General features: G+C 44.1%; 9 protein-coding genes across 9 annotated transcripts; 5 read left to right on the top strand and 4 right to left on the bottom strand.

Moving 5' to 3' along the window:
• Nucleotides 1–473: 473 nt before the first annotated feature.
• On the top strand, nt 474–6043 carry LOC131260034 (cathepsin L-like). Its single transcript, XM_058261687.1, has 5 exons — nt 474–674; nt 792–927; nt 4578–4792; nt 4880–5007; nt 5095–6043. Exons 2-5 carry the CDS (start codon nt 835–837, stop codon nt 5691–5693), a joined length of 1035 nt encoding a protein of 344 aa, XP_058117670.1. The 5' UTR covers nt 474–674; nt 792–834; the 3' UTR covers nt 5694–6043.
• Nucleotides 6044–6285: 242 nt separating this feature from the next.
• LOC131258705 (uncharacterized) lies at nt 6286–6873 on the bottom strand. The gene is made up of 2 exons (XM_058260075.1): nt 6675–6873; nt 6286–6596 (listed from the first exon to the last, which is right to left on the bottom strand). Exons 1-2 carry the CDS (start codon nt 6789–6791, stop codon nt 6384–6386), a joined length of 330 nt encoding a protein of 109 aa, XP_058116058.1. The 5' UTR covers nt 6792–6873; the 3' UTR covers nt 6286–6383.
• A 327-nt stretch (nt 6874–7200) lies between these two features.
• LOC131258850 (inositol-3-phosphate synthase) lies at nt 7201–11985 on the bottom strand. The gene is made up of 4 exons (XM_058260242.1): nt 11910–11985; nt 11444–11587; nt 8597–9295; nt 7201–8525 (listed from the first exon to the last, which is right to left on the bottom strand). The coding sequence occupies exons 2-4, from the start codon at nt 11558–11560 to the stop codon at nt 7653–7655; spliced, it is 1689 nt and encodes a 562-aa protein (XP_058116225.1). The 5' UTR covers nt 11561–11587; nt 11910–11985; the 3' UTR covers nt 7201–7652.
• A 689-nt stretch (nt 11986–12674) lies between these two features.
• LOC131271409 (H/ACA ribonucleoprotein complex non-core subunit NAF1) lies at nt 12675–15196 on the bottom strand. The gene is made up of 2 exons (XM_058272824.1): nt 14041–15196; nt 12675–13980 (listed from the first exon to the last, which is right to left on the bottom strand). Exons 1-2 carry the CDS (start codon nt 15168–15170, stop codon nt 12864–12866), a joined length of 2247 nt encoding a protein of 748 aa, XP_058128807.1. The 5' UTR covers nt 15171–15196; the 3' UTR covers nt 12675–12863.
• A 456-nt stretch (nt 15197–15652) lies between these two features.
• On the top strand, nt 15653–16787 carry LOC131272516 (death-associated protein 1). The gene is made up of 3 exons (XM_058274272.1): nt 15653–15955; nt 16025–16113; nt 16189–16787. The coding sequence occupies exons 1-3, from the start codon at nt 15910–15912 to the stop codon at nt 16348–16350; spliced, it is 297 nt and encodes a 98-aa protein (XP_058130255.1). The 5' UTR covers nt 15653–15909; the 3' UTR covers nt 16351–16787.
• A 290-nt stretch (nt 16788–17077) lies between these two features.
• Nucleotides 17078–18501, top strand: LOC131271609 (probable enoyl-CoA hydratase, mitochondrial). Its single transcript, XM_058273098.1, has 2 exons — nt 17078–17404; nt 17541–18501. The coding sequence occupies exons 1-2, from the start codon at nt 17293–17295 to the stop codon at nt 18326–18328; spliced, it is 900 nt and encodes a 299-aa protein (XP_058129081.1). The 5' UTR covers nt 17078–17292; the 3' UTR covers nt 18329–18501.
• A 380-nt stretch (nt 18502–18881) lies between these two features.
• On the top strand, nt 18882–20118 carry LOC131258472 (enoyl-[acyl-carrier-protein] reductase, mitochondrial-like). The gene is made up of 2 exons (XM_058259797.1): nt 18882–19119; nt 19179–20118. The coding sequence occupies exons 1-2, from the start codon at nt 18888–18890 to the stop codon at nt 20036–20038; spliced, it is 1092 nt and encodes a 363-aa protein (XP_058115780.1). The 5' UTR covers nt 18882–18887; the 3' UTR covers nt 20039–20118.
• Nucleotides 20119–21687: 1569 nt separating this feature from the next.
• LOC131270357 (SET and MYND domain-containing protein 4-like) lies at nt 21688–23067 on the bottom strand. Its single transcript, XM_058272415.1, has one exon. It carries the CDS (start codon nt 23065–23067, stop codon nt 21688–21690), a length of 1380 nt encoding a protein of 459 aa, XP_058128398.1.
• Nucleotides 23068–24522: 1455 nt separating this feature from the next.
• LOC131270341 (enoyl-[acyl-carrier-protein] reductase, mitochondrial-like) lies at nt 24523–24966 on the top strand. Its single transcript, XM_058272414.1, has one exon. The coding sequence runs from the start codon at nt 24523–24525 to the stop codon at nt 24964–24966; it is 444 nt and encodes a 147-aa protein (XP_058128397.1).
• The last annotated feature ends 51 nt before the right edge of the window (nt 24967–25017 follow it).

The following is a 25017-nucleotide window of genomic DNA, read 5'->3' as shown; positions in this document are numbered from 1 at the left end:
CAACGGCTTAAAACAATCCAAATCAAACGGATGGGATGTTCTTGTACTTGGATGAGTAATACACATTCGAATCCTTGTGTCTTTCATTATTTAACTTTTCTTACATTCCGTTACCAATATCAGAGCACATTCATGTCTGGAATATCGGCTGGAGGAATGGAACCGGCCAGTTTTGTTGTCTTTGAATCATTTGCTGCTCGCATTGAACGCTTATGAAAAATATCTGTAAATTTGAGCGCAGTTATGCCGTTTCTACACAGCACATGATTCATACTCATTGTTTACGACTTTTTAAAAAAGGAAAATGCTTCAGCTTGTCTTCAATGTGATAAGCTCGTTGAAACCCCAATCAAACTCCTCAGCTACGACTTGTAAACATCGAAGTAGCTCTCTCGCTCTCGCTCACGGGCCAATTTGATAAACAAAAGAAGCCTCAGCTGATATAATGGACAGTTATATACCGCGTCCGGACATTCCGATTCCAAACGCGGACGCGTTAAACAGTTGCTCAGAAATCTTCGTGAAGCGTAACTTCCTTATTGTCTCTTGTGAGTAGTACTAGTGCTTGTAATTACTGACAAAAAAACGTGGAAGTTTTTCGCGAAAAACTAATCAATTACCAAGTGAAGTTCTGGTGTACTAAGTGGCTTTTACCCTTCCTGATATAACTTTAGGTTAGTGTTGTAAAAACGTTAATGCGTATTGAAGAAGGGGCGTATAGCAGAAAATGACGTAAAAATGTTATCTTTAACGTAATGGCGTCGCATCCGCAACCTGTATTCTTTTTTCAGATCTCCATCGTAGTGGGCGTCATTGTGAAAGTCTCAAAACAAAATGAAGTTTCTCATACTCATCGTCGCATTCGTTGCGGCGGCAAATGCGATCTCCATCTTTGATCTGGTGAAGGAAGAATGGACTGCTTTCAAGGTAAGAATTAAGAGAAGTTTCTTCATTCGCTCCTCCTGCATCTAGTCATCCACCATGGTGTGATATCAGAAAAACAAAATGGCATTGCTCACATCCTACTTTTGTGATGCGGAAAAACCACAAAAATACACGCTACTTTCAATTCGATGACGCCATAAATAATCCATGGAGCATCAACTCACTCTACCGCCACGCAATTTGATTATCATCGGTCAAGCGGTTGTAGATTTTGTTTTTCTAGGTCATCGACGGGAGCCAGGACCGTAACAAAGCGCAATAGCTTCCACAAAATGGCTTGTTGATAACAAACATGTCCGACCCAACATCACACATACACCTCGTTAAGTCTAAATTTTTTACCAAAATCGTAGTCGATGGTCACCAGAAATCATGTCCTTCATGTTGCCACAATGAAGTTCTTCGTTAACATATAACAAAGAACACACAAATAGTCACGAATGGATTTCGCGGTCACATCTGCTGTTACCTGTTGTCGTCGTCGTGTCGTTCAACTGCTTGAAATCTTCGCTGGCAAAAGTGTGTTTGTGGAAACGCGCTCAGCTGGTGTTTACGGGTTTCGTGCAAATCACCACCCTTGCATTCGACATCATCCTACCCTTGTTTGTTGTCTCAATTCCGGATTTTTTACCCTCCCTACCTAAGTTACAAGATCATTCGCATTCTTATTTTATTTTCCCAACCTACTCACCTGCCTTTCCCGGGGTAAATGGCAGGCAAGTATCTGATTTCATTCGACACTTATTTCTCCTCCATCTTTCTGCGTTCTCGTCGTTTTGCTTAGTTTTGATAAAGTATTCCATTTGCACATTGCTTTTCTCAGAACCCCCAATATTTTACTCACCATGCCCATTAAAAATGCGGCCCGGAAATAGATGTCGATCTTTGATATTCTGCGGGCATTTGATTGCTGTGCTACGACCAGCACAGGAAACATCGAGAGTACATACAGTCTGCTGCAAGTAAAATCGGACGCTCGAAAAATGAGACGGTCTGCTGTCTTTCCGCAAGCCTACAGCATTCCCGGAACCGAATATTGACCTTTAACGTATGCATTTCTATTCATTAACTCTTTCACTATGTAAGTAAATTGAAAACGAAATCAAAATCGATTGTTTTACTGAGATACGGCTCAAAATATGCGCGAAGACCCGAAAAGCGGACACGCAAGTAAAATCGGACAGGTAGGTTTCTTTGCCGTTTGGTGCACTTCAAGTGGTCGCATGTCGTTGTACCTGCACATTTATTAGTTGGCCACTATTGTTCTTTGTACTTGATTATCAAATCCCAAATTATCATACAAAAAACCCATAAAAAATAACGATTAGCTGACGAGAATGCAAACAAAGATTTTTACTATTTTACTGTGGATTATTTGTAATGTTTTAGTTAAAATTTAGCTAAAAATGATTTTTTATCATAAGTTTCTAACACAATTCACTTTATGTAATGCAAATAATCAAAACAGGTGTTTGAAATTCAGCATTTTCTCAAGTTTTCACTTGTAGCTAAAAAAACTTGTAGCCGTTTTGGCGTGCTTCCAACTTATTTTTTGTAATTTTCTTTACATCAACTCTTTAGTTTACGTCTTTCAATTATCACAAGAAGTTTTAAATTGGTTTGTAGTCGTACAACCACCACCATAAGTTCATACAAGTGCTTTATTACCCACAAGTGTATTGTTATTGGATGGCGGTAGTGAGCAGTTTGGGCAGTTGAATAATACCCATAATCTAGTATCCCGCAATGTGTGTTTTGGATTATAATCTTAATAGAATACAAAATATTACTTCAAATGTTAGTTATTAGGTGCTAGGTTTTGACTTAACTTTGAAAATATTGATGTGATACACCTTGTTCATGATGCCGTGTATGACATGCAGCTTCCCAGGAACTTCGACGGAGTTACGATACCATATGATTGATCAATCATGTCCAAACTTCAAGATTTTTTTAACTGATATGAAAGCTAATGGTTAATACCTTTGACTATGTTAATATATATGATGAATTTTCTTCATTAAATCATTGTTTTCTTACTTTAAGAACTCTTCTTCCCACGTTTCCAAGTGGGTTACTGGGTTATGCTTCATTGATCTCGTTAAACTCAGGGCTTCAGTAATGAAATTAACAAACTTTCATTTCACAAGATTATCCAATCCTATTCTGATTTCCTTGTAAGTAGTTTCCCTTCATGTTTGGACCATCTTACTGATCATAATCTGGGCAAAAGCCCATCTGATACTAGCAAGTTTAAGTTTGTTGCTTCTGTGTAAAATTTGAGTATTTTTGTTTCTTTATTTTGCTGTCTACCTTGCAACTACAAAGAACAATAGTGGCCAACTCATAAATGTGGTACTAGAATGACCTAAAGTCACTTGCAGTGCGCCAAACGGCAAAGAAACCTACCTGTCCGATTTTACTTGCGTGTCCGCTTTTCGGGTCTTTGCGCACATTTTGTGCCGTATCTCAGTAAAACAATCGATTTTGATTTCGTTTTCATTTTTCTTACGTAGTGAAAGAGTTAATGAAAAGAATTGTATACGTTAAAGGTCAATATTCGGTTCCGGGAATGCTGTAGGCTTGCGGAAAGACGGCAGACCGGCTCATTTTTCGAGCGTCCGATTTTACTTGCAGCGGACTGTAGCGTATATTGAGCCGGGCAATGATTCATAAATCCTAACATTGCGACCATTCATTCAGTTTTGTGATAGGACCCTTTACAAGCAATCCTAATGCGGGTAACATTGAAACTACATAACCCTCAGATTGCAAAATGCTGGCGCATAAAGCATTTATATCCTTCCCTTTGTACTGCGAATTACATAGTATATAATTTTTCTCGCTCTTCTGTGATTATTTTGTGCCACGTTGACGATGTGTGCCCACTTATTCTTACCACCCTTTCAACTGAAAAATCCTGATCTGATTTGGTTAAAAAACAAGGCCATATAAGATGTGGTTTTCTCGTCTTTGTTCTCATTTGTTCCTTTTTACCACGACTTTGTTTTCGGATGCGCAATCAAGAAAAGGGTGACTTTTGGAAGCACGAGCACATGAGCACATTCTTTGATAACCCTACGTTCCGCCCCTACTGGGTTAGGAGTCGGCGTGAGCCTAGAATCACATGTTTTCCGATTATCGCACATGCTTGCGTCTTTTATTTTATGTTTTTGCCTCGCACGGTCTACAGCCGATTATAACGCGGACACAGTTCAGAGAAAGCAAAATAAGCTGACGCTAACGATTGGCCTCATGTTTTGACTCCACCGACCCAACCGGTTTATTATGGTGACCTCGGATTGCGTTGTTATGCGAGGCGAGTTGGGAAAAAAATCGCTCGCTTGGATGGATCGATTGGAGAAGTGATTAACATGTTTTTCTTTTTAATATAAAATCAGTGCTTACTGTTTCAAACTCATCAAAACTCCCTGTATCCATACATTGTCAGATTTAAGCTTACGTTTTGCGACAATGTCGATGACTCAAAGAAATTCACTGAACACATTTCCTTCCACGAAGCAAAGCCTCCCTTGTTGTTTATTTTATTTCCCCCCTACGTTTAGGTTTTAAGAATCGCGAACAGGAAGTGCATATTATTTACAGTATCCCTTTGTTAACACTCGTTCTAGCTGCAACACCGCAAGAAGTATGAAAGCGAGACGGAAGAACGCATCCGCATGAAGATCTATGTGCAAAACAAGCACAAAATTGCCAAGCATAATCAGCGGTTCGATCTCGGGCAGGAAAAGTTCCGACTACGCGTGAACAAGTACGCCGATCTGCTGCACGAGGAGTTTGTGCACACGCTCAACGGGTTCAACCGTTCGGCCATCTCTGGAAAGGGGTACGTGGGGCGGGGTGGGGGTGAAGGGTAGCTGCTGATTGATGTAATAACTGACCGCTGTTCTTTGTTATCTCGTTCGTCTTGCAGTCGTCTGCTGCGCGGTGACCTACAGCGCATCGAGGAACCGATCACGTGGATCGAACCGGCCAATGTCGAGGTACCGAAGACGATCGACTGGCGTCAGAAGGGCGCAGTTACCACAGTGAAGGATCAAGGTAATGGCACCTGCCTGTTGGATAGCCCTATTTTCCTCCTAGGATTGGTCAGTTTTATAGACCACACTTTGGCGTTTTTTCTTTTAGGACACTGTGGATCTTGCTGGTCGTTCTCGGCTACCGGTGCGCTGGAGGGACAGCATTTCCGCAAGACGGGTAAACTGGTGTCGCTGTCGGAGCAGAACCTGATCGACTGCTCGCAGAAGTACGGTAACAATGGGTGCAACGGTGGCATGATGGACTTTGCCTTCCAGTACATCAAGGACAACAAGGGTATCGACACGGAGAAGGCGTACCCGTACGAGGCGATCGACGACGAATGTCACTACAACCCGAAGAGCGTCGGTGCTGTCGACAAGGGCTTCGTCGACATTCCGCAGGGTGATGAGAATGCGCTCAAGAAGGCCGTCGGTACGGTCGGTCCAGTGTCGGTCGCCATCGACGCTTCGCACGAATCGTTCCAGTTTTACTCGGAGGGCGTATACTACGAGGCGCAGTGCGATTCTGAGCAGCTCGACCATGGCGTGTTGGCGGTCGGATACGGTACGACTGAGGAAGGCGAGGACTACTGGCTGGTGAAGAACTCTTGGGGTACAACCTGGGGCGATCAGGGATATGTGAAGATGGCCCGTAACCGCGACAACCACTGTGGTATCGCCACCTCAGCCAGCTACCCGCTGGTGTAACGAACTGGTTTCGAAGAATTCGTTTCTACTGTGTGATATAATACAGCTGGGTAATATCTATCCGTGGAAGATGTGATCCGATACCGATCAAAGAGAAACGATGATAGCTATGCCATAGAAAAGAAAGGATCGGACAACATTTTAATTTTCATTCCTTCCCCTCCAACACATCTCCAAGGAGGCCACATATAGTTGGTAGCCGGAATCAAATTTTACATCTTTTACGAGGGAGGAAAAGTTCATCAATGTTTCAACACGAATGTTGTGTGGGGTGAAAACATTCATCTTTTAATGTAATTTTTAAATGTAAGTTGGGGAGAAGAATTAAAAAAATAAATAAGAGTACAATATTTTGTTTGTTGCTGATTTATGTTGAGTAGCGAACTAAACGGATGCATTCTATGTAGTCCAATGAAATGGATAAACATTTGTTCACGTGTTGCTGGCAAACTTAACTTCAAAATTGAAGAACTATTGTTTCAAATAATCACATTTATAACAATAAAAATACTTCATTCCGTTAGCTTCTCAGCCTATGTACAATAGTTCCCCTAAGCATCCATCCCGTCGTTCAGAAAATTAAGAAACGTGACGTGATTTTAGCATATCACATTGAAGTGTAAAGACATTTTATTTTGCAATGCGCTTTTTGCTACCGGAACAGAAACGACCACTTAGTGGGTAATTGATTTAGATAAACTTGAAACGGCGATCCTTATACGCCACCTGACCGGTGCGGTACTGCTGTTCCCGCTGGTCCCGCTCGTACTTCATCATTTTCGCGTAAACAATGATGGGAAGGACAACGGTGAGCATTCCAATTTTGAACGAGCGTCCGGTCGGCTTGAAGTGCTCAAAGTGATTTACGCGCATCGCTTGGAATCGCGCTAATCCAGTATCAAACTAAAATACACACGATTAAAGAAGTTCACTTAGAAACATCCCAACGTTTGATGACATAACCAGCACGATTGTACTTACCACTCCACCGGACTCTCCACGCAGATGGTTGTGCGGGTTGGTCATCGTGCGCCAGTACTCATTGCGAAGGGCCGCCCGGCGGGCAGCCTTTTCCTGTGGGGCTCCGTCCTGGCCCATTGGATTGCTTTCCGATTTTGGCTTATTCCGACTGAAGAATCGCTTCTGAGCACCGATCGCTTGATGAAGAAGACAGCTCGCAATATTTTGCAGAACTGTCATAACACTCGATGTGAAGTACCAAGGTGTATTCAAAACAAGGTGCGCTCGTCGAACAGTCATCGTAACCATAATGAATTTGAATTTTACAAATGACGGTTACTGTTTATAAATTCATTGAAATTGTATCGTACAAAAAATATTTTCGTAATCGAAAACATTTAAGAAACATGTTTCGTGGTGGTTCAACATCTCCTTAAGGCTAATCATCATCATCATCAGGATTGTTTAGCAATCTGGTGAAACCTCATATATTTGTCCATCTCATAAACCTAACTACAATTGGTAGCACACTAGAACAAGTTGCTGTTGCTTTTTTCGTTTAGTTTATTTATTTTTTTCCAATAGATTCTTACACAATACAGTTTGCATCCTTAGCATCTAGATTGGGTAAACAGTGAAATGTGTACTATAAGAAATAAGAACCGTTCTGTCCACACATAACTTCGTTTGTTCTTTTTTGTTCAAATTTCAGTTCAAATTCTTCTTGGCACGCGTTGTATGTCGATTTAATATTCCTACAAAAAGGAATATGCTTGTCGTGTCTATTTCATGACCCTCGATGGATCTAATTGTCTTTTTTTTGTGGTGGGCTTAGAATGAAATCGGTATATAGATAGTGTAGCTTATTTAAAAAAAGAGGCCGGTATATTATTGTGCACCTGACAATACTCGGCACACCAATCAACATGGAAATAACGAGATTGGAAATTGGGACTGGTAAAACGAATAATATCGTCGTAACGTTGTTGATCGCTGAAGCTAATGACTCACAGCAACTTTCTCCGACGAGTGAGCATCGCCATTGTGTACACCGTTTAGTTTTTCACCAGTTCCGTTCGTGAGCGTGGCCGTTCCGTTCACCCGCGCCTTCTTAGCGCAAGGTTGCACCGGCGATGCGGTGACTTCGCCGACGCGAAGATCAAAACGATGCTCCAGAGACATGTGGCTTAGGGGTGGTAATCCAACGCACGCACGTAGGATATTCTCGATCGCCGTTCGCTGCCGGAAGAGAGAGTTAACGACGGGGGTACCTTGCGGCACCAGCGGCGCCTTGCACAGATAGCTCAAAATAGATAGAACCGAACGGAAGGGAACAAACTCGGCCGAGGACTCGTTACGTCGGACCTGAATACGCGAGCAAAGCTCTCCGAGGATGGCCAGATCCAGAATCAGCGGAGTGGCCAGCAGCGAGTCCTCGCAGGTGTTGTGTATGACCAATGTGTTATGTCCTCCGAGCATGATCTGGCTCGTGTACTCGTCCATCGCTCGCTTGCTGTCCCCTACATAGGGCACATACTTAATGACCACGCAGTGATCCGGATGCTCATCGGCTCCATACAGGATGCGGTTGGATGCAACCATGTCGTCCACGACGTTGCTCTTGGAGATCTCCTTCGAGCGGAACTGCTGCGGGGCGGAGAGATTCTTGCCGTCGTTGTTTCCCAAATGGTTGTAGCTGACAATCGACACTGGTTTGATGCCCGCCGACACCAGGAAGTCCACCAGCACCGACTTGAGCTTTGTCTGGCCCGATTTGAAGTCGTCTCCGGCGATAAACGCACCATGGTGGTCGGCCATTTCAATTACTCCCGGCACGAAGGTGTTTTGCGGCGAACCGTTGATATAGATGCACTGTGGGTTGGAAGATCAACATTACTGACCGGGAACTGGTGAAATACCTCTGGGACTTTTGCAATACTTACATTCTCATTGATTGCAGCCATAGCAAAAATGGTCGAAGGAGAAATCTCCGAATGATTCTGCTTCAACGATCGCTCCAGATCCGCCATGGTGGTATTGACCCCTTCCTTCACCTCGGCGAACCGCTCAGTGTTTGCCGTCCACAGGATAACGACCTTCTCGACACCGGATTTCTGCTTGAAATCGCGAATATCTTTCACGATCTGCTGATACTGCTCGTAGCGCGTGCCACCGATCGTGTTGTCCGCCCGTTCGGCCTGATTGGCCGCAATAAAATCCGCATCGTAGATCGAGGCACGTGGGCGCAACTGTGCCAGCTGCTTGTACACCTGATCCTGCAGGTCAACTTCCAGCACCTGGGCACGTTTCATCGCATCGCCAATGTTCAGCGAGCTGATATCCCACCCGTCCACGACGATTTCGTCCGGGTTAACCATCGGTACCAGCTTGTTCATCGGTATGTACACATCCTGGCCGGCCGCATCGGTTCCGAGCAGCACGGTTGACGATTGCGTGATCGAACCGTACCAGTTGGCCTTTTGCACTCCCTGCCGGGTGCGCCACTCGAGTCCACGTTTGTTTGCCTCCAGCGCGGCGGTCAAGGTGGATCCATTATTGCCTCCCCAACCGACGAGCATCAGTCCCAGACGCGGAACATGCCGTTGCGTACGGATGTTCAATCCCGTCGTTTCGGGTTTCACCTGTACCAAAAAAAAAAACGAGACGTTTAAAAACGAACTTATATTCCAAAAATTTAAATAATCATCCGACCTTGGATTTGACCACACACACGCACGTAGACAGAACCAAAAGGAACAAAGAATCATCAAATTCCCAACTGTAACCACCCTCCCCGGAGGCTCCCCGGAGGCTCCCCGGAGAGAGGATGATTTTGAAATTTTTCGTTTATCACGAACGTATCGTAGCGTCATTAGTGGGATATCGATAATATATTCCAATCACGGTCGTTCCCAACCCATCTTCCGGTACCCAGGTAGCAATAATTTTGCATAATTTGGTTCCTCCTATCGATCGCGCGATCGTTCTCCCCTGATCTCGTAGTAGTGTATAGAACAGGTTTAGCGATAATATTAATGACAATCATTTGTTCCTTCTTTTTTTTTTGCTACATGTTGTGCAATATTTAGAGATATATAAATACAGGACATAAATTGGCACCGGTAGAGCTGGAATTGAATTTCCGATCACAATCTAACCGGCGTCATCGTCGGTCATTCCGCGCGTCACATAAAAGCGCCCAGTGACTGGGCGGTTTCGTTCATTGCCAGCTATTTCGTAACTGTTGCTAACTTTGCATAGGCCCCGGAAAGGCAAATGAGATGATACCTTTATCTGGCGTTCCTTCTTCATAAGGCGACCGCGCCTTCGACAATGCAAGTACTACTCCGTAATCAATCACGCGCCCACCCCTACGCGAAAGGGACCGAAAGTTGATTGTTTCGTGTGGCAACCAACACACGGGGCGACACGTGTTCTCGGGAGGTGGATGATGCGCCACTAATGCGTTATCGGGAAGAGATCGGATAGTCAATTCAAATTCATTTATATACTGTCATCCGATGTGTGTGCTTATCAACAGCATGACGACAGCAATAAATAAATCTTCCCCAGGAAAATGACCCGAAGAGGAATATGATGTGTGTGCATACCCGGAAGGGTATTGACATGATTCAAATATTTATTTTCTGAACCAGAAGACAACTCGTCAGCCCATCATAGGAGCCTGCTCTTAGGACTTTGTCCCTTGGTCGGGGATGCTTATGGATGTTACAAGCGCGTTTAAGGTAAAATCGACCTCACTCGTGTTTAATGTTTGGTGGCGTACGTTATCATGATTTTTATGTACGCACCAGGTGTAATGTTGGGTAACATGGAGGCCGCATTTACCGGCACCAAAAAATGTGTTTTATCATAATCCATCCCAACACCGAACGCCACAAGCCGGGCCGGCATAATGTGGCTTCATGTGAAATTAAATTATGTAACTTTTAAAGCTCACTTATCGATTGAACGCCAGGACATCACCAATTCTGTCCCGCGTTGATACGGTCTGGTTGAAAAAATAGAAACGTTAAAAGAAACTCACTGTTCAAATGCACAATCTTTACATAGGGGCGATCGTTTCGTGTACATTTTTTTTATATCGTGTATCCATACTTCGTTTACTTTATCGGAACCGGTGAATAAATATCCAGAATGGATCGAAATGTTTTTTTTTCACACACACAACAGCTCGCTATCTCAAATATTGTACCATCATCGGACTAACGTCGGCAAGCCGTTGTTAGTTTGATGGCTGAAGAAGATTGCGCCTGGTACGAGGTTTGTTGTACCGTTTAGCGACTTCAAACGTGGACAATTTTTTTAACTGTGCAATTAACACAAAATTTATTGTGGAACACATGCAAGTTGGTACTCATATGACCATTAGAGGGGGTGTGGATGTTGGGATAAAATTTTTGAATAGAATATTCATCATGCATGGTTTTCCATGCAGTTTACTTGGATGCATGGCGAGGAAAATTCAGTTGCCTCCCACACACAAAACAAGAAAATCGATAATTTCCCTTCATGCGTTCTATTTTTAGCACCACTCATTGGAACCATCCAGTTGCTTCGCTTTTGCCATAATTTGCGCAGTCTTACGGAAGATGTATGCATGTGTGTAAGCATGCACCTTGCATTACTGCATCCTACTGGATCGATAGGGTGACCATGACCATGACCGGAAACCTGCCCAGGAGGGGTGTGTAGTGAAATGCACTTGTTTTGGTTCTTGCTTCCCCGCCCGCCAATCTACCTCCTTCGCGAAGACGAACCGAACTTACCGTGTACCCTCCCGGGCCGCTGGCAACCACGGTGGTAGTTTGATACTGGTAGTCCACCTCGATGTACTCCTCATCGTAGTGCACGTTCGGCGAAAGAACTTTCAGGTCGGATGACATGTCGAACGAATATGTTTGTCGAACAAGCTGCAAATTTATCACAAACACTGGGTGAGAAACACCACTTCAAATCACTTACGTTTTAACATGATTATTTTGTGGGACAAGCACTATAAGGCAATCGAAGCAGTAGAATAAACAGAATGTACCAATGAAGAGTATCATTTAACAAATAATTAAAAGTGACAAAAGATGCAAAAGCGAATGGCACAAGCCTGCAGATCTACTGCACTGAACTGCTACAGGATAGCAACCACAGGAGACTCTTCTAAATCAAAGCAACACGTGAATGAATGTTCACCCCTCGGGTTTCTTTTAGCGCTTAAAACTGTTAAAACTTTGAGCTTGCCTTTCTCGAACAGAAGTGCCCAGGTAAACGAGGATAAAGATGGTGAAAACGGGCCACGCCGGTGTTATCCTGTCGATGGTCGAAACACGAGTGTTTTGATGAGTCGAACTGACCGGCAAATATACCTGTCCGGCGTGTCGTGTCTATCAACAGTTGTGTGCGTTTGACTATGCGCAGTTGCACCAACTTTCATGGAAAGCTTTCAGTGCTTATCAGTTTGATAAGAATCACGCGTGTTCGGGTGATTATTAACAATTTTTACAAACTTACATGTTTGTGCTTTCTGAGGTAAATTTAAATTTTACTAGTTTTTCTTTAGGATTAAAAAAAAACTTGCATTTCAGTAGGTCAAAGCTCATGAAACGAGCTTCCACACGTTGTCGGCGCCGTTACCCATAGCAACGGATAAATGCTTGATGGACAGGAAGTACTGATGCCGAGCCATAGAAATGGCCTGACATGTCAGAAAACAATGTGATCGTACGGCCAAGGCATGTGCTATCAGTTCGGTGATCCTATCGCCTTAATTGTGCCAGTTACCGATCAAAAATCTGTCGCGCGTGTCTGGGATCTTCAAGAATTCCGCGAAGTAGAGACTGGACGTGTCATGCATAAACTAAGGGCAGATTTACTTTAACGTTACCATATTACTTCTAGATCTTGTTGATCGTAAACCAGATCGTATACTGGCTCTACCTCAAAATAGGAAAATTCAGTTCAGTCTTATTTTACCCAATTCGTCTCTTCCTAAATAAAAACATTGAATCAAATTCAAAAGAACAGCGACTTTTATTTCATATTGAATAAAATTAGCTTTGCTTCTATACACTGATGCTTGAATAAAATGTGTAATTCTGGTATTAATTCATTTCTAAAACTAATCATGTTCGTTGAAACGTTCAATTTGCCGATGTCACGATGTCTTTAGCTGGGTAAAATCGTTTTGCATATTTACTATTGGTTTGGTGGCTGGTGCGGACCAAACATCGCAAATGGATTAGGAAGATAGGCTGGACCTGTACCGGGTTGCGCATTCGGAAATTGTTGCATTTGCTGCTGAGGAGGATGCTGTTGCTGCTGCTGGTGTGGCAAGAACTGTTGTTGATGCTGCTGGTGCGGCTGCGGGTACTGCTGTTGATGCTGTGGGTGTTGTTGCTGATGCTGCGGGTATTGTTGCTGATGCTGCGGGTACTGTTGTTGATGCTGCGGGAACTGCTGTTGCTGATGCTGCGGGAACTGCTGTTGTTGATGCTGCGGGAACTGCTGTTGTTGGTGGTGCTGTTGAGGATTTTGATACCGCGGATTGTTAACATTGTGATGCCAGCTATATCCGGAACGCTGTTGTGGATTAAAATGTCCTCTATTGTTAGGTGGAGGTCGTCGAAACTGTGGCCTCGGTCCCATATGAGGGCGTTGGAATTGTTGTTGTTGCTGTTGCTGTTGCTGATGATGATGGTGCTGCTGCTGTTGATGATATTGTTGCTGGTGATGATATTGCGGAGATTGCTGGCTGTTCTCTCCATCGCGTTCTCCATTGGCGTTCGCCTTTTTCTTGCGATTGCGTTTTGCCGTTTTCTCAGCTTCATCATCGGAATATTCTACCATATGAGGAGGAGGTTCGTTATCGTTCATCCAACTAGCGTCTGATCCCTTGTATCGCATCAATTCGGAAAGTATAATGAATGAGGTGTGCTCCGTTCTGGGAGCACAGTACACCTGCATGCCGACGGTTATGTTCTTCGACACGACCTCCTGGTTCGTGTTGAACAGTACACAGTAAATAGGGCAGTTCACCTGGCCGATAACGTCGAAGATTTTTCCCAGTGGTCTTTTACCGCGATCCAAAAATAGAACAGTTTCAAGATTTAGCAGCTCCACTCCGGGAATGGACTGAACGAGCACGATCTGAGCTACAATAGAATCGATGAGCCCTATTGGCTTACATTCCGTCTCCGGGACGGTGATTGTTAATTCTTCGATGGGAGGTAGCTCATCAACAAGGATTTCACCTTTCGTGCGGATTGGAGCTTGATTTTGTAAATCTTCATCATCATCATCCGAGGAAACGGCACTATAGAAAGAAACGAAACTCGATTATCGTTTAATAAGAAAACTTACTCTTTGTACTCACTTTGTATCCATCGTTTCGGCATCGCTAATCAATATCGTATCGGTACATTTTCGATAGCTGCTGGATAATCCCGTATCCGCAGCTTCATCCTCACTTTCATCCGAGGAAGAGGAAGAAGGAGAACTTTGCTTTCTGTTGTCCACCGCCTTAGATCCATCGGTATCCTCGGATTCGGATTCCGAGCTTCCGGAGTATTGGCACAAAAGTGACAATGAGTTTTTATTGATATTCTTTACTGCTTCCGTTTCAAGCTGCTGTTGCTCTGCGATTTCATCTTGAATGCTTACACTGCTAGCAACATTTTCAGCTGGCCCTTCTACTTCCATCAAGTTCGCTGATGCCACTTCTGAAGTTTCGGTAGCACCAGTAGCTGGATTTGAAGCAGTTTCACTGCTACTTCCGGCTAGTGGTGGATGAACCTTTTCACCGTCCAGTGTTTTGCCTTCCGTTTCCTTGACCGGTTCGTTTACGGTTTCTGTAGAGGCATTTTTTTCTTGAATTGCAATAGTAGAAACATCGTTTCCAGCCGACTCCTCGACTTCCATTGTGCTTGTAGCAGCGTCTGCAGCTACAACGATATTTTCGCTACCAGGATCTTTTGACAAATTTTCATCGCCGCTATCTTTTATCGGTTGTGGAGGTACATCAGACGCAGTTACAGATGTTGCACCTTCCATTTCTTGGACCACTGTTGCGGCTTCAGTAGTAGGAACGCTTTCGGCAGGTTCTCCTACATCCATGGCCGTTTTCGATACCTCTGTAGAAGCTGCAGGAGTTTCTTTAGCAGTAGAATCAACTACCGTCTGCCTTTCTTCCACTGGTGGACACGCGGGCTCAGCCTCTACAGAAGTACTTTCCTGTTCTCCACGTGGTTGTTCGATGGGTTCCGAAATGTCCGATTTCTTTAGCTCCGCAGCTAATTCGGTATGTCCAGCTTTAGCCTCGCTTGTATCTGGTGCAGTAGAATCTTTTTGGAAGGTTTCGCTTGGAGAATCGTTAATGGAACTCTCCGCCACGCTTTCCTCTTTTGTATCGACTCCCTTGCTGCAAGCTACACTTTCTCCATGAGGAACGCTAATGGAGGCATTTGGATCTCCATTTGCAATATCCTCGGGTTTAGTATCCTCCATTTTCTTTAGATTTACAATAGCACGGGGTTTTGCTTCACGATTACGCGGTGGAAAACGAATTACATGTGCGCTAAAACACGTGTGTTTGTTTATACCGACTTTGACAACTTGAACTTGTTTGTTGTCAAACAGGAGAGACAGTGAAATATTTCACATGAGAAATATTTCAATAGGCGTAATATTTACGCGGCGTGGTTTATTTTATTCTTTTAATTAATCGTGGCATAGTAAAAATATTGATTTGGTGGACTTTTGTAATATGTTGAGCATCATTGCATGTAATACCAGCGGTATAAAATCCGAAAACCGAACCTTCTACGCAGTACTTTGCAACTGCGGAAAGAGAGAGAAAGAGAGATAGAGAGTGGGAAATAGAGACAGAGTGAGAAAAAGAAACGCGAACCGCTGTAGGGGGAAAGAGAAGCGTGACACAAAGAGACTCCAAAGGTGCTTTATTTATTTTGATTCCGAACTGCAGCACTGCTTGCCTTCGTGGAGCATCTTGTCACAAGCGTATATCGGCCATTGGTACTTCCACCGAATTGAGTAGATCTGTAAAACGTGTTTTCTTTTTGTATTCCTACTTTGTGATTATTTCATTTCGTCCTACGATAAGAGATAAGCGGCACCGTTTCTGAGCGAAGATCGTGGAAGGTAGGTGCATTAGAAACATTGGTACAAGTGAACCAACGCGTAGTTTGTCGAGGGACACGTAGCAACAGTTAAGCTAAACAGGAAGATGGCTGATGATGACAAGGGATTGGTCGCTGGACATCCTCCAGCAGGTAAGTTTATTTCGATTTGGTTTTCCAGATTTTTGGTAAAGTGCAAATTGGTTGTGCATTTGATTTTAGTGAAAGCTGGTGGAATGCGCATTGTGCAACATAAAACCCCAGCCACGGACAGACCAGCCAAGGATCCGGTGGAGGTCATTGGGCTTTCGGTAAGCGGATGTTGAAAGGAGACTATCAACTGCTTTTATGGCGAATGATTTTCTTATTTCGTTTTAACAATGTAGAATCCACCACCGAATGTGAACACGGGGGAAGTGGCTCAGGCTGCATCGAGCACGAAGCATTCGGATCATTCGGTTGAGGCTTCGCAGGTTGCCCATGCCCAGAAGCCGCCGGCAGTCGTACACAACAAGCCAGTGAACCATATTCAACAGCCTCGAAAGTAGATGCTAAGCTTTTGCTTATCGATTACCGGAAGCGGCATCACAACACTATTTTGTTACTATTTACATTCAGCGCTGATTACACATCTCCTTACGAGATCCGATTCTGTCAATTTCACGAATTCTTTTGCGTACAAACAAGAGCGCGGTTTATTTTTATAAAGATGTTCTGTAAACGGTGCTATCTTTCCGGCTTTTCCGGCCTACAAATGCCCGGTCTTTGAAAGTAATTGTTTTAATGATTTGATTTTAAAAGATGTACGAAACCCCGATAACTGTTAGAGACTGCAGAAGACAGCTGGATGTTTTATGTCAATCATTATCACTTATTGAAATCAGAAATGTTTCCTTACCGTAACATATGTGCAAGACAGAACAAGAAGTGCAAAGTGCTAAGAAAAGTTGTATCGAATTAGAAACAATAAAGAACGCTTTGAATTGTGTACAAAGGGTTGCTACTTTATGCCTAAACATACCGATTCAGTTGAGTGAAAAATTGCTAGTTCTCCACGCCAGAGATTCATTCATTTGCGTATTATGTAAATTTTATAAACAATTTACGAATAATTTAACATGTTTTTCCGTAAACTGCATACTTCATCGGCAAATTGACACCAGAGGGTTGTCTTTGTCATGCTTATTACCCTTATCAACCCTGTGGAGCATGTCATTTCATGTGAGGAGCGATCGCCAAAATCTGCTTGTGTCTACGTGTGGCATTTTGCCGGTGGGGAGCTCGGGCAACATTGTAGATTCGAGTCAGACATAGTGAAAAACGTGTAATTCCTCCTTCCGGCGCGAAGGTGTATGGGTTTTGCAGGTCTCCAGAGCTTAGCGTGCGCGTACCGGTCGATTAGTTGCTAGCTGTTGGTGCGTTGATTCGGTTGTAAACCTGCTGATAGTGCTGATTTTCCTTCGCGAGGTTATAATTTGTAACATCACAACATGGCAAACATTGGACGACTGCTTGCATCCCGCGTCGGTGGCCAGCTGGTGCGCAATGCGACCATCAACCAGCAGCAGCAGCAATCGAATCTGCTACGATTCTACAGTGCTGGTAAGTTGACGGGTTTTCTAATTGAAAGAATGTGCGCTTTCGTCTTGCGTCGTTATGTAATTGAAGGTCATATACATTTAGGGGATCCATGTTTTCGCTGTTTTTTTAATGCACGCATTTTTCCCCTTACCGCCAGCTCCCAAATCGTACGAATTCATCAAAGCTGAACTGAAGGGAGAGAAGAATAATGTCGCCCTCATTACGTTGAACCGCCCGAAGGCACTGAATGCCCTGTGCAATGGACTGGTGGCCGAAATCAGCGATGCCTTGGACCGCTATGAGGCGGACGATTCGATCGGAGCGATCGTCATCACGGGAAGCGAGAAGGCGTTTGCTGCCGGTGCCGACATCAAGGAGATGCAACCTAACACGTACGCTAAGTGCATCAATACCGACTTCCTGGCCAACTGGACGCGTGTGGCAAAGGCCCAGAAGCCCATCATTGCTGCCGTGAATGGATACGCCCTCGGCGGTGGATGCGAGCTGGCCATGATGTGCGATATTATCTACGCCGGTGAGAAGGCACGCTTTGGTCAGCCGGAAATCGCCCTCGGCACTATTCCCGGTGCCGGTGGCACCCAGCGCACGACTCGGGCGATGGGTAAATCGAAGGCCATGGAAATGTGTCTTACCGGAAACATGATTACGGCCGAGGAAGCGGAGCGATCGGGACTCGTAAGCAAGGTCTTCCCGGCCGATAAACTTGTGGATGAAGCCGTGAAGCTCGGTGAGAAGATCTCCACCTTCTCGCCGCTGATCGTGCGGCTTTGCAAGGAAGCAGTCAACACGTCGTACGAGATGTCGCTGAACGAGGGATTGCGATTCGAACGTCGCCATTTCCATGCAACATTCTCCACCAAGGATCGGATGGAGGGCATGACTGCTTTTGTTGAGAAGCGCGCTCCTAAGTTCTCCAACGAATAAGTTGCCAATGCACCGAATGGCGGCATGATAGACACCAGTTGCATTTACCATGGCTGGGAAGAGGAAGCCTCGAAATAATGTTTCCTCCTAGCTATGGGCCATTTTACAATGTTCTTCTAATCTTTATATTTTGCGATACCATTAAATCGAATAAAATTCGCATTGCAAATGTTGTTTATGGTTTTTCTTGCGTACTTGCGTAAATAACAACATGTTATTCTTTGATCCGATTTTCACGATTGACCCCTCAAATGAAAGGTCTTTTGCAGACCAACAACTTGGTGGAAGTGAAGATCTATCCATTATTTCAATTAATAACAATTCAAGTCAATTGATGGTCTAATTGTTACTTTAACAAGTTATATGAAAAAATCGGCAAATTAATCGTCGTTTCGGATAACAGCACCAGCTACCGTAGCTGGTGAAGAGTTTGCCGAACTGTCAACAAAACATCAGCTGTTTGTAGAACTTTGACAATAGATTAGAAAAGATTGTTGTCTTTATTTTTGTTGTTGCTAAAATCATCTGGTAAAAAACACAAACGTTTTGAAGCATAAAAATGTCGTTTTTCGCTAAACAAATGGTTCCAATTACCAAGCAAATGTACTTAGTGCCCTCAGCTACACGAAACATGTCCGTTATGGCCAAAGTTCTGCGGTACGGTGAATACGGTGAACCGGCAAAAGTGTTGAGACTGCAAGAGGAAACCATTTCCGATCCGAAAGATGATGAGGTGCTGATAAAAACACTCGGTGCACCGATTAACCCAGCGGACATAAACACTATTCAAGGTATGCATAGCAGAATGTCCTTTTAATACATCTATAAGTTTGACTTTATTGTTTCACAGGAAAATACCCGGTTAAACCCGTGTTTCCCGCCGTGGGTGGTAACGAATGCGTTGGCGAAGTTGTGGCCATCGGACGGGGCTGTGGAGCCAGTCAGCTGAAAGTAGGAGATCGCGTCGTACCATTTGCCACTGGTCTGGGCACATGGCGCTCACATGCAATCTATAGCGCAAACCAATTGATGAAAGTGCCCGCCAACATCGGTGTTGCGGAAGCGGCCACCATTACTGTCAACCCCTGTACCGGCTATCGGATGCTGAAGGATTTCGTTTCGCTCAAACCAGGCGACACAGTTATCCAGAACGGGGCAAACTCAGCCTGTGGTCAAGCAATCATTCAGCTGTGCAGGGCATGGAAAATCGAGTGCATTGGCATCGTGCGTGATCGTCCAGAGTTTTCTCAGTTGAAGGACTATTTGAAAGGGCTCGGTGCAGCCGAGATCCTAACGGAGGAAGAGCTGCGCACAACCAAACTGTTTAAGGACGGCATCTTCCGCAAACCAAAGCTTGCCCTGAACTGTGTCGGGGGCAAGAACGCGTTGGAAATGTCTCGTCAACTTGATCAGGCTGGCGTGATGGTCACTTACGGTGGAATGTCTAGAGAGCCTGTGACCGTTCCGACAGCATCGCTTATTTTCAAAGATCTACGATTCGTCGGGTTCTGGATGACCCGGTGGACGAAAGAGAACGTCGACAACCCTCAGCGCAGTGAAATGTTTAACGAATTGTTTGGTCTTATCGATCGGGGAGCATTGAAAGCCCCAGCTCACGAAATGATCGCGTTCGAAGACTACGAGATGGCAGTCACCAATGCGTTGAACATACAAGGGTTTGTAGGGAAGAAGTATATTTTTAATTTTTAATCTAAATGTTGTGATGAATAGATAGAGAGACCATATAATGGTTAATCTAGTGAATTAATTTTTAATAAATTGATTAGAACTAAAAATTTTCAAACATTATCATTTTGAACTGCAAATAACTTATGTTGTGTAAGCGACATTTTTATACGACCGACCTGCTTCCATCTTGTCACGACATTGGGTGGTGGAAAAAATGGCGCCGCGTGACCTTAAGATCACCAGCGGCTTCCGGTTTCTGTCGGCCTGGTTCATATACCAACAAGACCAGCATATACATATTTCGTCTGCATCGTAAGGATTATAGCCCATTTTTTTAAAAGATCACCAAAACCTAAGTGTTCCGTCCGATGATGTCCATGTCATACTTATAACGAAAATTTTTGAAAAGATCTCTCAGACATGACGATGCGAAATACGAACGGGCTCGACAACATGTTGGATACAGTCGAACGGAAGCGTCAATTTGATGCCATCTCCGTTCTTGCGGAAGTATCAACAGCATGATGAGGGTAGGCGAGGCTTCTTTTAGTTTCCCCATTCCTGGAGGATCTAAGAGATATCGTCTTTTTTCGGGGCAGAATGTCACCCGAAACTGTTTTCCGGTGAAATCTGTAGACACGTTTGTTTAAAACAGACCATCAGGATTCAAAAATGCAACATCGGATCCTCCGCATAAATGATAACAATAACATTTTATTGTTTCAGACGCAATAGGCTTCAGTCAAGCTGTCTCGACAGGAACCAATCCGCAGACGAAAATAAACACGATGACTCAACCATAGCCCCCCCTAACGTCTGCGTGTTTTTATAAATCTTGCTAGAATCCTCCACGTGGTAAATGCTTGTATCGTCGTCTCAAGGTTCAAAGATCTTCACTCAAGGTATTGTAGTTTTCCATTCGATCGATCCAAGAAATACATATATTATATACTGTTGTTCTCGTTATGTCTCATGTTGCCCCATGCCCGAAGGTTTGCAATAAAATTCGCGAGCCGGCTGCAGCTGCGGAGCGAAAATTCGTTACGGGCATCGGTGCAGTTGGAGATGAAGTCATTCTTCGCGGGGCGGAGAATGTGCAGCGCAGTGTAGGGAGTGTGACGGCAGGGTACGAAAGGATGATTCCAGGGATGGTGGGGTGAGGGGGGCGGGGGGTCGATTGAGGACACGGCTTTCCAGTACCTTACAGAAAGAAATGTACTGTGAGATGCTTCTGTGATTTAGATATAGGAAGTGAAGGGCCAGAAAGGCCTCTGGAAAAGTTGGTAGATTTGAAAAAATACAATTCGTATGATCGTTCATTGAATAATTTCTTTATTGTCACAAAATACCGTTTGAACCGGAATGTCTCTTAACCTAACTGTACAATACCAATATGGAAGAAAATGATGAACCACTCGTGTTCAATTTTTATCGTTTCGTAAATGTATAGTTATGGAACAAAATGGATTGTAATTATGATGTTTAAATATTTTAAAATAAATTACTAACTTAGTAGTTGTTGCGCGACACCAAGCGACCTCATCAAGCACTTGTGGCAAGTGCAACGGAACCGATACCGGACCCAAGGAAAGTTGACGCTGTGAGACGGTAATAAAAATCGAAACAACAATTTCAACGGTTATATCGTTAGAAGCTGAACCTAGCACAACCTACCAATAGTTGATGTTAAGCATCGTATTCCGTGGAATGTCGTTGTTAGCCGCAAAAAGTATGGCCCCGGTCGATGGCTCGAGAGTGTAGTGAACATTTGGAACGCAGGAATGATTGAACAGACTCCCGTTGGCCAGCAGAACCGCCGCAAAAGGCTTCGAGTTGGTGCGACAGTTGGTTGCTTGTTCCGGATCTTCCACCGAGCGCCACAGGTACAGCGTGTTGACGCGCGCAATTTGCAAATGATGTACGAGGTGCTCGGCCACGACCATCTGCAACGTGTAGTCGTTCTTCGTTTGGTAGATGCGCTCTATTTCCGGACCGAGAAGTTTGGCCAATCCAATTGCTTTGGCGCCATCGCGAAACAATCCGCGCGCTTTCAAGCGATTCCGATTGGTTGACAGATTGTTGATCATGCCGTAAGCCATGCGTGGGTCCGAATTGAATCCTAGTGGCACGTTGTAGTTGTAGCCTCCACGGTTCGCGGACAAAACGCCCAACTGCTCCATGCTTCCATTGCACAGTCGAATGGCGCGGAGGGTAAGACGAGCGCCAAGCTGTTCCAGAAAGGTATAGTGTGAACGCAGGATACCAATGAACGAACATTCGAGTGCGTGATATTCTTCGAAGGCGCGCATGCAGCATGTGAGGGTACAGTAGAGGGCTTGTGAACAGCCGCCGCACGGTATCAGCGCGAACGGTAGGTAGACGAGACAGTAGTCGCAGCGCAAGAGATTGTCCGCAGTGAGCAGGCGAACGAATGGCCACTCTCGGGTTACGAGCTCCCCCCTCGAAAGGGACCGTCTAGCAAGAAGATGTCGTCCGCTAAGAGGATTCTCAGCCATATAGGCCTCAGAGTAGCACAACGGTGGGTTAATTCGATTTCCTATTGACGGATAAAACATTCCTTTGGCTCGACCGTACGCCTCCAGATACAGTTCTTTCACACTATCCACCAGCGTCACCGGGATACAGTCTATCGTAATAGCCAACTTCAGGTTAAACATTGCTATCCAATCTTCGCCAAAAGTATACGAAAGTAGCGCCCGTTCGATGAAAGCCTCGACGAGTTGCTCCGTGCCGGGTTCTGTGTACGCAATCTTTTGGTTCAGGCGCTCCAAGTGGCGCATCATAAGCCGGTAGCGATCATCAAGATTCACTGGATCGTCAGTCGTTGACGGAACTGGGTAAGGATAGTTCTCGACTTCCATGTGCTCATAGGAAATCTGAGCCCATACGTTATTCTTCAAACGGCAGAACAAAAAGTTGACTATTGGTGTGATAAACCCATAGGAGTCCAGAACATGGGGCGCAAATCGGTGCACGTGTTTCACCAAACTTTCATCACTGTAGTAAAAACTGTTAGCACTTTGCTCCATTTTCACACTGAACTATTCGTTTAAATTATTCTCAAAAACCGTCACACTTTTGGCAAAAAAAATCTCAACAGGAGCCACGCTCGAAAAACACTTCAAAACCGTTGACGGTATGCAACTGTTTTTTTTGCGTATAAAACTGCCTCTTCCCGAAACACCGGAAACAAGAACTCGACGTTTATGATCGCGATCGCCCCACTGGGCACGTGATGCTGTCCCTGCAAGAGTTTCGCTAATACTGCGGGACATTCTCCACCGCGGTTGTTTCAAGATGCCAATAATACATAAACTTTCTTAGCAATGTGAGAAAGCAGTTGTGTCGTCTCCAGCAAGACAGAGTGAAACGGCCTTATGTAAAAATGATGCAACTAACGATCTTCACCAGAAGCATCAAACTTGAATTTGCAGCGCTTTCAAAATATATCTTCTTGGCCGAGCGTGCATCGTCTATGGGGCTGCTCGTACTGTTGGAAGGGTCGTGTGTTCGAATCCCTTTGCTTTGATCATTCATTCTTAGAATTATCAACCGCGGTCTAGTAATAAATAAGGGAATGGAATAGTAAGTAGTGTTAAGTACAGTGCCTCCAGTATTTATGAATTTTGAAAGATTCCAACCAACACGCCACACACAAAAGCGAACAAAAACGTGTGTGTTTAAGACAAATTTACTTTTGCTTCGAAGGAAAAAGGGTATCCGAATATTAACGGTCCGCACAACGTTTCAAATACTCGGAGGTCCCAATTTAACGAATTAATGTGTATCACCTATTGCATACATTCAGGTATACCGTAGCACAAGATCTGTAGCCACGACATAGAAAAACGAAGGCCGGTTTAGTTTGAATCTTTGATTTTATACAATTTCAACATGAAAATCATACTACTGATGATGGTAGAAGGGTAAATGGAGCCCCCCGATGATCGGCGATTGATCGAGTTTGTTATACAAAAATACATCAATTGAATGATATTCTATGCTAGAAGCATCAAACTGCAAGTTGCACTATTTTCAAAATATGCTTTCTTAGCCTTGCGTGAAACGCATTTTCTGCAACTGCTCAGGTCGTGTGTTCAAATCGGACCATGGCCGTTTTTTTCTCACCCTGTAACTCTAAACAATGTGACCGAATAGTGTAATAATGTAGTGTAGAGAGGATGAATGCTTCCGATACTGCTTTCTTTCTTTACAACAAATTCTTGATTGTTTAGATATTTCAATAACTTTATTGGCTACTTGGCTACTTCACAAGAATAACAACGATAAAGTTAAATTCAACTTCATGAGATAGTAAAAAATAAACTATTGAATATATTCAACGCATTGCAGTAGCATCATCACATAAACGCAATATCAACAGATACTTTTCACTCGCTTTCCAAAATCCAGTTCGATTGATTTTAGATATCTTTGCCGTTTAATAATGCTAGAAAGTAAATTGTAAGATAAATAAAAAAAAAATGTTGTCCGCCGTTACAAAGATCAGTACGGAGGAAGAGCTGCGCACAACCAAACTGTTTAAGGACGGCATCTTCCGCAAACCAAAGCTTGCCCTGAACTGTGTCGGGGGCAAGAACGCGTTGGAAATGTCTCGTCAACTTGATCAGGCTGGCGTGATGGTCACTTACGGTGGAATGTCTAGAGAGCCTGTGACCGTTCCGACAGCATCGCTTATTTTCAAAGATCTACGATTCGTCGGGTTCTGGATGACCCGGTGGACGAAAGAGAACGTCGACAACCCTCAGCGCAGTGAAATGTTTAACGAATTGTTTGGTCTTATCGATCGGGGAGCATTGAAAGCCCCAGCTCACGAAATGATCGCGTTCGAAGACTACGAGATGGCAGTCACCAATGCGTTGAACATACAAGGGTTTGTAGGGAAGAAGTATATTTTTAATTTTTAATCTAAATGTTGTGATGAATAGATAGAGAGACCATATAATGGTTAATCTAGT

The sequence above is a fragment of the Anopheles coustani genome, chromosome 3 (assembly GCF_943734705.1).
Source record: "Anopheles coustani chromosome 3, idAnoCousDA_361_x.2, whole genome shotgun sequence".
NCBI classification, from domain to species: Eukaryota; Metazoa; Arthropoda; class Insecta; order Diptera; family Culicidae; genus Anopheles; species Anopheles coustani.
Note: the sequence above shows the minus strand (reverse complement) of the source record. Positions and strands in the feature narration are given on the sequence as shown.

Excerpts from the sequence above, each read along its gene's own strand:
- LOC131260034 (XM_058261687.1), top strand. The coding sequence starts at position 835 with ATGAAGTTTCTCATACTCATCGTCGCATTCGTTGCGGCGGCAAATGCG. Across the intron at positions 928-4,577 it reads AAGAATGGACTGCTTTCAAG|CTGCAACACCGCAAGAAGTA; the intron begins GTAAGAATTAAG and ends CACTCGTTCTAG. Across the intron at positions 5,008-5,094 it reads TACCACAGTGAAGGATCAAG|GACACTGTGGATCTTGCTGG; the intron begins GTAATGGCACCT and ends TTTTTCTTTTAG.
- LOC131258705 (XM_058260075.1), bottom strand. The coding sequence starts at position 6,791 with ATGGGCCAGGACGGAGCCCCACAGGAAAAGGCTGCCCGCCGGGCGGCC. Across the intron at positions 6,597-6,674 it reads GTGGAGAGTCCGGTGGAGTG|TTTGATACTGGATTAGCGCG; the intron begins GTAAGTACAATC and ends TGTGTATTTTAG.
- LOC131258850 (XM_058260242.1), bottom strand. The coding sequence starts at position 11,560 with ATGTCATCCGACCTGAAAGTTCTTTCGCCGAACGTGCACTACGATGAG. Across the intron at positions 9,296-11,443 it reads GCGGCCCGGGAGGGTACACG|GTGAAACCCGAAACGACGGG; the intron begins GTAAGTTCGGTT and ends TTTTTGGTACAG. Across the intron at positions 8,526-8,596 it reads TGGCTGCAATCAATGAGAAT|TGCATCTATATCAACGGTTC; the intron begins GTAAGTATTGCA and ends TCCAACCCACAG.
- LOC131271409 (XM_058272824.1), bottom strand. The coding sequence starts at position 15,170 with ATGGAGGATACTAAACCCGAGGATATTGCAAATGGAGATCCAAATGCC. Across the intron at positions 13,981-14,040 it reads GCCGAAACGATGGATACAAA|TGCCGTTTCCTCGGATGATG; the intron begins GTGAGTACAAAG and ends TTCTTTCTATAG.
- LOC131272516 (XM_058274272.1), top strand. The coding sequence starts at position 15,910 with ATGGCTGATGATGACAAGGGATTGGTCGCTGGACATCCTCCAGCAG. Across the intron at positions 15,956-16,024 it reads CGCTGGACATCCTCCAGCAG|TGAAAGCTGGTGGAATGCGC; the intron begins GTAAGTTTATTT and ends ATTTGATTTTAG. Across the intron at positions 16,114-16,188 it reads TGGAGGTCATTGGGCTTTCG|AATCCACCACCGAATGTGAA; the intron begins GTAAGCGGATGT and ends TTAACAATGTAG.
- LOC131271609 (XM_058273098.1), top strand. The coding sequence starts at position 17,293 with ATGGCAAACATTGGACGACTGCTTGCATCCCGCGTCGGTGGCCAGCTG. Across the intron at positions 17,405-17,540 it reads GCTACGATTCTACAGTGCTG|CTCCCAAATCGTACGAATTC; the intron begins GTAAGTTGACGG and ends CCTTACCGCCAG.
- LOC131258472 (XM_058259797.1), top strand. The coding sequence starts at position 18,888 with ATGTCGTTTTTCGCTAAACAAATGGTTCCAATTACCAAGCAAATGTAC. Across the intron at positions 19,120-19,178 it reads GGACATAAACACTATTCAAG|GAAAATACCCGGTTAAACCC; the intron begins GTATGCATAGCA and ends ATTGTTTCACAG.
- LOC131270357 (XM_058272415.1), bottom strand. The coding sequence starts at position 23,067 with ATGGAGCAAAGTGCTAACAGTTTTTACTACAGTGATGAAAGTTTGGTG.
- LOC131270341 (XM_058272414.1), top strand. The coding sequence starts at position 24,523 with ATGTTGTCCGCCGTTACAAAGATCAGTACGGAGGAAGAGCTGCGCACA.